This window comes from Coregonus lavaretus (genome assembly GCF_964263955.1).
Source record: "Coregonus lavaretus genome assembly, contig: HAP1_SCAFFOLD_348, whole genome shotgun sequence".
Lineage (NCBI taxonomy): Eukaryota > Metazoa > Chordata > Actinopteri > Salmoniformes > Salmonidae > Coregonus > Coregonus lavaretus.
The window spans coordinates 422347-431557 of NW_028158992.1; the positions used below are offsets into that span (position 1 = coordinate 422347).

Genomic DNA, 9211 nt, shown 5'->3' on the forward strand with positions numbered 1-9211 from the left:
TTGGTACTGTTAAAAATCCCTTAGCCACCTCTTCTATATAACAAGTCAATTTAACAAGTAATACAAAACAGCTTCACACAACAACACCTTGAATCACCCCTTCCTGTATATGTAATCTTGACTAGTCCCCCAGAATTATCTCATACTTTACGGAGGATTTTATCCCCACAATGTAATCTTGATAATTCCTGACAGTCTCATACAACAGGAATGGGTTCTCCCTCCTCTATACAACCACCTGGAATTATTAATAGATGTGACTTCTGTGTAAACATTAGGTCTCACACGTATACAACCTTACATGATTATTGGTGTTATATTGGTAACATGGAGTTTATAAGGCTCCAGAACGGATAGAGTTTACAGCAAAATCTACAGTTGTTTGTGACTTTTGACTTTACTAATATTCTATTTCTCACACATGCTATTTTAATTCCTTCTGGTGTACTTTTTGTATTTGTTTAACCCGGATTATTTGTTGACTGTTCAATAATCTCTTACAGGTTCCATCCCATAGGTGTACTTTTAATAGTTCCTTCTATTTCAACACCGGGTAGTTTCTTTTGGTATTGGCCTATTACCGTGAATCGTTACGGACCCACCACCAGGTTGACTAGTCCCCCAGAATTATCTCCTACTCTACGGAGGAGTCTATCCTCACAATGTAATCTTGATAATTCCTGACAGTCCCCTACATTTCACTTAAAATGGCTACCCATTGATCAATTTGCTACTTTTCAATATTTTAGCAAGTTCTCAAATCAATTTCACCAAGTAATGAATAAAGACTACTGACCTTATCCTTGCAGCCGAGATTCAATGTAGGTTTGGATTCCGTCACCGTCTCTGTCATTAATCAGGTGTCCTCTGGCCTGTTTTAACCCTTAATGTCAAAGGGCAGGACTTTCTATTTACGAATGTATCATTCGCCCGTCGACGGTTTTCAGAGTTACCTGGAATGACAGAAACAGGGTATTGGAGTCCGGCTCAGAAGGACCAAGCTGTTATGTGAATTATTTAACAAACTATTTTAGTGTCTCTGTGCGTCTCCCAAAAGGTTGTACGTCTTTTGGGATTTAAGTAACGGCCAGAGTCCCGGTCTGCATAGTCAGAGATATTTATTCATTGAGAATTCTGAAACAAAATGGTGGTACAATCCTTTTATACACATAAGTCATACTAAAAATCCTGCCCCCCCCCCCCCCCCCTTAGGCGGCCTGTATTTTTCCACTATACACATCTTGTAAACACACACACACCTCGGCTCAGCTCATGTTTTCCTCTGCTCTCCTGACCATCACTGTTCTTATCTTTTCCCACTCCTTGCTCGGCCAGGTGCAGATATCGCATCCTCCCTAAATTGGGAGGCCCCTTTATCTTGGTTTAGACAGTTCTCCATTGTTGTCTGGTCTAACTCTTACTCACATTGCTAAATAGTAGCTCAATGGTAGCTTACTGGTCCTACACTCACACATTTCTAACACATTATACACAGTTTCAGGGTGTAATAATTAGTCATTAATAATTAATCTATCACCGGTACAGAGTCAATGGGAAATAACAGTAGGGAGGCTATATACAGGGGGTACCGGTACAGAGTCAATGTGTAATAACAGTAGGGAGGCTATATACAGGGGGTACTGGTACAGAGTCAATGTGAAATAACAGTAGCGAGGCTATATACAGGGGGTACTGGTACAGAGTCAATGGGAAATAACAGTAGGGAGGCTATATACAGGGGGTACCGGTACAGAGTCAATGTGCGGGGGCGCAGGTTTGTCGACGTAATTGATGTAATATGTACATGTGAGTAGAGGTAAAGTGACTATGCATAGATAATAAACAGAGAGTAGCAGCAGCGTAAAAAAGGGGGTGGGGGGGCAAATAGTCTGGGTAGCCATGATTAGCTGTTCAGGAGTCTTATGGCTTGGGGGTAGAAGCTTGGGGGAGACCTACACGGTATAAATAAGGGGGGGGGGGGGGGGTCCTACACGGTATTAATAGGGGGTGGAGACCTACACGGTATATATAGGGGGTGGAGTCCTACACGGTATAAATAGGGGGTGGAGTCCTACACGGTATATATAGGGGGTGGAGTCCTACACGGTATAAATAGGGGGTGGAGTCCTACACGGTATAAATAGGGGGTGGAGTCCTACACGGTATATATAGGGGGTGGAGTCCTACACGGTATAAATAGGGGGTGGAGTCCTACACGGTATAAATAGGGGGTGGAGTCCTACACGGTATAAATAGGGGGTGGAGTCCTACACGGTATAAATAGGGGGTGGAGACCTACACGGTATAAATAGGGTGTGGAGACCTACACGGTATAAATAGGGGGTGGAGACCCACACGGTATAAATAGGGGGTGGAGACCTACACGGTATAAATAGGGGGTGGAGACCTACACGGTATAAATAGGGGGTGGAGACCTACACGGTATAAATACGGGGGGGGGGGGGGTCCTACACGGTATAAATAGGGGGTGGAGACCTACACGGTATAAATACGGGGGGGGGGGGGGGGGGGTCCTACACGGTATAAATAGGGGGTGGAGACCTACACGGTATAAATACGGCTCCGGTGCCACACAACGTCACCTGCCTACACCCCTTCACTACGGAGAGAATGTGGAACTTTACACGACTGACTCTCGCACTCCTCTGTGTTGCCGGTGAGTGTTGTTCAATTTTACTTAATTAGTTTCAAGTGGCAGTCAAATAGTTTTATTAAATAACATTAACTTCTAAGAGCAGTTTAGACAAACAGTCGATACTACCCCCGGACTGCCTCTGTTGGCGCCCGCGCAAATCTACGACTAGAGAAAAGATGCGCTATCTGTCGTTTAGATTAGAACGGCTGGAAATCAAATCTGATGTTAAATCATAATTAGTCTAAGGCTTGACATCTTTCTCCATTTTAGTTTTGGCACGAGGAGCGAGTCTCCCTGACGGCAGCATAGAGGTAAGCAGGCTAAACCGTTTCTTTTTTTGGAGTGAAAGGCTATGCGCATTCATAAAACACTTTGTCATATGTGCTGGATTAACAGTAGTTAGTAATGTAGAACACTGGTATGGGTCTTTTTACATTTACATTTTTTTTTTTTTTTTGGGGGTCTTACTCTGTACAAGATTCAATTGTTCACCAAGTACACCAGTATTTATACAGTCACTTCCTGGTCAACAACCAGTTGACGTGACAGTCAGGGGTGTATTCATTAGTCCGATTCTGTTGCAAAACGTTTTGCAACGAACAGTGTACTCTAAATGTAAAACGTTTTTCAACCAACGAGAATTTCTATTGGACAAATTCCCTGTTTGTGTTGCGTTTGCTTCAATTTGTTTGCTTGAGTGAAACGTTTTGCAATAGAATCTGAGAAATGAATAAACCCCAGGTGCACTGTGGAAGGGGTGGAAAACGTATGGCTTGTTCCCTGTTATCCATGCTCTCTTCATATGGTGTCATACTAGTACACTATATTACCAACACCTCTTATTTATTTATTACATAACCTGGTTTTTGTCCAACAGGCTGACTGTTCCCTGTACAACATGCCCATGTGCCCCCGGAACTATGAGCCAGTGTGTGGAACCGATGGCACCAGCTACCCTAACGAATGCGAGCTGTGCCTTGAAAACATGTAAGTAACCAACTAAAGCTTTCAACAACTTGTCTTGCTCTGTGCTTGTCTGTCTGTGCCTCTGTCTCGTTCTGTGTTTGTGCGTGTCTTTAATTCCGCTCCGTGTGTTCCCAGGGTGCAGAAGAGTGACGTTCACATCAGGAGTAAAGGAGAGTGCTGAACCAGACGTGACCGTCCATCGTCTAAAATTGTATTTTAAATGGAATAGTCTTCATCGTGTGTGCTTTATTTGTCCACCTTTTATCTGTAATTAAAACTATTTTAGCAAAGTCAATTGTTTCCTTGTAACTGCCTCTGTCGCCAGTTTATTTCATGTATTAGCACTTTAGTTTATTTCATGTATTTGCACTTTTTATTATTTAATTTCTTCTGAATTGTACGTTTACAGCAAGACGGAACTAATTATTGGTTCCGCCCGAGTGTTGTCACCCGAGCGCCTTTAGCGACGCACCGAGGAAAGTTTACCGCAAAAAGCGAATTATTTTTCCACTGTTATCGTGTTTAAGTGCATACTTACAAAGAAAGTATACAGAAGAAGATAAAGGACATTTAAAAGGATGTTTAGCACCTCTGTGTGATAAGCAGCAATGAGGTTTGTTGACTATTTCTTTTGCTATGAGGGTGTTTGTGTTTACGTGCGTCATTTTTTGGTGTAAAATATACATAAAGTGTCTAGCTGTATGAGCTTGATTATAACGCCAGATGTGTGAGACATGCATATGGCATTATTTTGTTAATGTATTTTTTCTTTCTTTAAACCAGTTCTCACGGGTTGACCAGCATTAAAGCCCTGTATTTGAATCAAGACCTCTTGCCTCATGCCTGTCACTGGAGGAGCTACATTTCCTTGTCAACCGGAAGAGTCTGGATGAATGGTTGATATGTGGAGGAACTGGTTCTGCTGTACCCATGACAACTTGTTTGTTTTGTCATTATGATTCCTACAAAGGTACAGTGGGAATGGAAAATGATGTCCTTTAAAAGAAAAGGTCAAGTGAAATGTTGTGATAGCCGTACGGGCTGTTGAATTGGGATGGTTACATAGTGGCTGGCTGAGTTACAATGGTTATCACTTTTCAATGCCGAGGCTGCCCCCCTGGGCGTGAATGAACTAAATACACCATACTCACAGAACACCTGCATGAAGTTAGGGGATGTTTATCTTAGTTAGTGAAAACACCCTCAATCACATCTTGATTCCTGTGCACCATAGAATAAGGGCTATATGCAAGCAGAAGTACTACAGATTCCACGCTAGAAATGTAAAGGTCATTTCCGATTGAGCCGACATGCAGCGTTTAGTCTCCGCTAGAGCAGGGACGTTGCCTTTAAATGTCAATCACGCTGTAAAGCTGAACATTTGTGATGCGGATTGAATAGAGCCCTTAGTAAATACGGTCTTCACATTTAGCATTACTCTGAACTCTCCTCATGACCTCAAGGATTTGACCTGGTTGAAATTTGCCTGAAATGTCTGTTTTGTTTAGGCCTGCTGACATTGTCTCTGTCTCTGCATAGACCTCTCGTTAATAGCAAGTTCAATGTGCAATATTAACCATTCCTCACTGATAGTCTTAATGTTTCAATGTATATTTACAGCACCTTCAGAAAGTATTCATACCCCTTAACCTACTCCACATTTAGTCATACAGCCTGAATTCAAAATGGAGTAAATAGATTTTTCATCCTCCCCCATCTACACACAATACCCCATAATGACAAAGTGAAAACATGTTTTCAGACATTTTGGCAAATGTTTGTATTGAAAATGAGATCCAGAAATATCTAACTTATATACACTACCAGTCGAAAGTTTGGACACCTACTCATTCAAGGGTTCCTTTATTTTTATAATTTTCTACGTTGTAGAATAATAGTGAAGACTTCAAAACTATGAAATAACACATATGGAATCATGTAGTACCATAACAGTGTTAAACAAATCTAGATATATGAGATTCTTCAAAGTAGCCACCATTTGCCTTGATGACAGCTTTGCACACTCTTGGCATTCTCTCAACCAGCTTCACCTGGAATGCTTTTCCAACAGTCTTGAAGGAGTTCCCACAAATGCTGAGCACTTGTTGGCTGCTTTTCCTTCACTCTGCCGTCCGACTCATCCCAAACCATCACAATTGGGTTGAGGTCGGGTGATTGTGGAGGCCAGGTCATCTGATGCAGCACTCCATCACTCTCCTTCTTGGTCAAATAGCCCTTACACAGCCTGGAGGTGTGTTGGGTCATTGTCCTGTTAAAAAACAAATGATAGTCCCACTAAGCCCAAACCAGATGGGATGGCGTATCGCTGCAGAATGCTGTGGTAGCCATGCTGGTTAAGTGTGCCTTGAATTCTAAATAAATCACAGACAGTGTCACCAGCAAAGCACCCCCACACCATAACACCTCCTCCATGCTTCACGGTGTGAACACCGCGTCTCACAAAGACACGGCAGTTTGAACCAGAAATCTCACATTTGGACTCAAGACCAAAGGACAAATTTCCACCGGTCTAATGTCCATTGCTCATGTTTCTTGGCCCAAGCAGGTCTCTTCTTATTATTAGTGTCCTTTAGTAGTGGTTTCTTTGCAGCAATTCAACCATGAAGGCCTGATTCACACAGTCCCCTCTGAACAGTTGATGTTGAGATGTGTCTGTGACTTGAACTCTGTGAAGCATTTATTTGGGCTGCAATTTCTGAGGCTGGTAACTCTAATGAACGTATACTCTGCAGCAGAGGTAACTCTGGGTCTTCCATTCCTGTGGCGGTCCTCATGAGAGCCAGTTTCATCATAGCGCTTGATGGTTTTTGCGACTGCACATGAAGAAACTTTCAAAGTTCTTGACATTTTCGGTGTTGACTGACCTTCATGTCTTAAAGTAATGATGGACAGTTGTTTCTCTTTGCTTATTTGAGCTGTTCTTGCCATAATATGGACTTGGTCTTTTACCAAATAGGGCTATCTTCTGTATACCCCCCCCCTACCTTGTCCCAACACAACTAATTGGCTCAAACGCATTAAGAAGGAAGAAATTCCACAAATTAACTTTTAAGAAGGCACACCTGTTAATTGAAATGCATTCCAGGTGACTACCGCATGAAGCTGGTTGAGAGAATGCCAAGAGTGTGCAAAGCTGTCATCAATGCAAAGGGTGTCTATTTGAAGAATCTCAAATATAAAATATATTTTGATTTGTTTAACACTTTTTTGGTTACTAAATGATTCCATATGTGTTATTTCATAGTTTTGATGTCTTCACTATTATTTTACAATGTAGAAAATAGTAAAAATAAATAAAAACCCTTGAATGAGTAGGTGTGTCCAAACTTGACTGGCACTGTAAGTATTCACACCCCTTTGCTATCACACTTTGCAATGACAAATTGAGATCAGGCACATCCAATTTCCTTTGATCATCCTTGAGATGTTGCTACAACTTGATTGGAGTCCACCTGTGGCCAATTCAATTATTTGGACATGATTTAGAAAGAAACCCACCTGTCTATACAAGGTCCCACAGTTGACAGGTCATGTCAGAGCAGAAACTATACCATGAAGTCCAAGGAACTGTCCGTAAATCTCAGAGATAGAATTGTGATGAGGCATATATCTGGGGAAGGGTATAAAACAATGTCTAGGGTGTTGAAAGTTTCCAAGAGCACAGTGGTCTCCATCATTGGGAAATCGTAAAAAAATGGAACTACGCAGACTCTTCCTAGAGCTGGCCTTCCGACCAAACTGAGCAACCGGGCAAGAAGGACCTTGGTCAGAGAGGTGACCAAGAACCCAATGGCCACTCTGACAGAACTACAGAGTTCCTTGGCTGAGATGGGAGAACCTGCCAGAAGGACAACAGTCTCTACAGCACTTCACCAATCTGGGCTTTAAGGGAGAGTGGCAAGATGGAAGCCACTCCTGAGAAAAAGGCACATGACAGCACGCCTGGAGTTTGCAAAAAGGCAGGTGAAAGACTCCGATCATAAGGGAAAATATTCTGTGGTCTGATGAGACAAAATTGAATTCTTTGGCCATCATCGTGAGGGGGCTTGTTCCACCATTGGGGTGCCAGAGCAGCGAACAGTTTTGACTGGGCTGAGCGGGAACTGTGCTTCCGCAGAGGTAGGGGGGCCAGCAGGCCAGAGGTGGATGAACGCAATGCCCTCGTTTGGGTGTAGGGACTGATCAGAGCCTGAAGGTACAGAGGTGCCGTTCCCCTCACAGCTCTGTAGGCAAGCACCATGGTCTTGTAGCAGATGCGAGCTTCAACTGGAAGCCAGTGGAGTGTGCGGAGGAGCGGGGTGATGTGAGAGAACTTGGGAAGGTTGAACACCAGACGGGCTGTGGTATTCTGGATGAGTTGTAGGGGTGTAGGGGTTTAATGGCACAGGCAGGGAGCCCAGCCAACAGCGAGTTGCAGTAATCCAGACGGGAGATGACAAGTGCCTGGATTAGGACCTCTGCCGCTTCCTGTGTAAGGCAGGGTCGTACTCTCTGAATGTTGTAGAGCATGAACCTACAGGATCGAGTCACCGCCTTGATGTTAGTGGAGAACGACAGGGTGTTGTCCAGGGTCACGCCAAGGCTTTTTGCACTCTGGGAGGAGGAACACAACGGAGTTGTCAACCGTGACGGCGAGATCATGGAACGGGCAGTCCTTCCCCGGGAGGAAGAGCAGCTCCGTCTTGCCGAGGTTCAGCTTGAGGTGGTGATCCGTCATCCACACTGATATGTCTGCCAGACATGCAGAGATGCGATTCGCCACCTGGTTATCAGAAGGAGGAAAGGAGAAGATTAGTTGTGTGTCGTCTGCGTAGCAATGATAGGAGAGGCCATGTGAGGATATGACAGAGCCAAGTGACTTGGTGTATAGCGAGAATAGGAGAGGGCCTAGAACTGAGCCCTGGGGGACACCAGTGGTGAGAGCACGTGGTGCGGAGACAGAATCTCGCTACGCCACTTGGTAGGAGTGATCTGTCAGGTAGGACGCAATCCAGGAGTGAGCCGCGCCGGAGATGCCCAACTCGGAGAGGGTGGAGAGGAGGATCTGATGGTTCACAGTATCAAAGGCAGCAGACAGGTCTAGAAGGACAAGAGCAGAGGAGAGAGAGTTAGCTTTAGCAGTGCGGAGAGCCTCCGTGACACAGAGAAGAGCAGTCTCAGTTGAATGACCAGTCTTGAAACCTGACTGGTTTGGATCAAGAAGGTCATTCTGAGAGAGATAGCAAGAGAGTTGGTTAAAGACGGCACGCTCAAGAGTTTTGGAGAGAAAAGAAAGAAGGGATACTGGTCTGTAGTTGTTGACATCAGAGGGATCAAGTGTAGGTTTTTTGAGAAGGGGTGTAACTCTCGCTCTCTTGAAGGCGGAAGGGACATAGCCAGCGGTCAAGGATGAGTTGATGAGCGAGGTGAGGTAAGGGAGAAGGTCTCCGGAAATGGTCTGGAGAAGAGAGGAGGGGATTGGGTCAAGCGGACAGGTTGTTGGGCGGCCGGCCGTCACAAGTCGCAAGATTTCATCTGGAGAGAGAGGGGAGAAAGATGTCAAAGCATAGGGTAGGGCAGTGTGAGCAG

The 9211-nt window shown here is 44.2% G+C and overlaps 1 protein-coding gene across 1 annotated transcript; it reads left to right on the top strand.

Annotated features, from left to right (window-relative positions):
* Positions 1-2568: 2568 nt before the first annotated feature.
* Positions 2569-3917, top strand: LOC311123379 (trypsin inhibitor ClTI-1-like). The gene is made up of 4 exons (XM_084197650.1): positions 2569-2677; positions 2927-2967; positions 3534-3643; positions 3758-3917. The coding sequence occupies exons 1-4, from the start codon at positions 2632-2634 to the stop codon at positions 3801-3803; spliced, it is 243 nt and encodes an 80-aa protein (XP_084053776.1). The 5' UTR covers positions 2569-2631; the 3' UTR covers positions 3804-3917.
* Positions 3918-9211: the final 5294 nt, after the last annotated feature.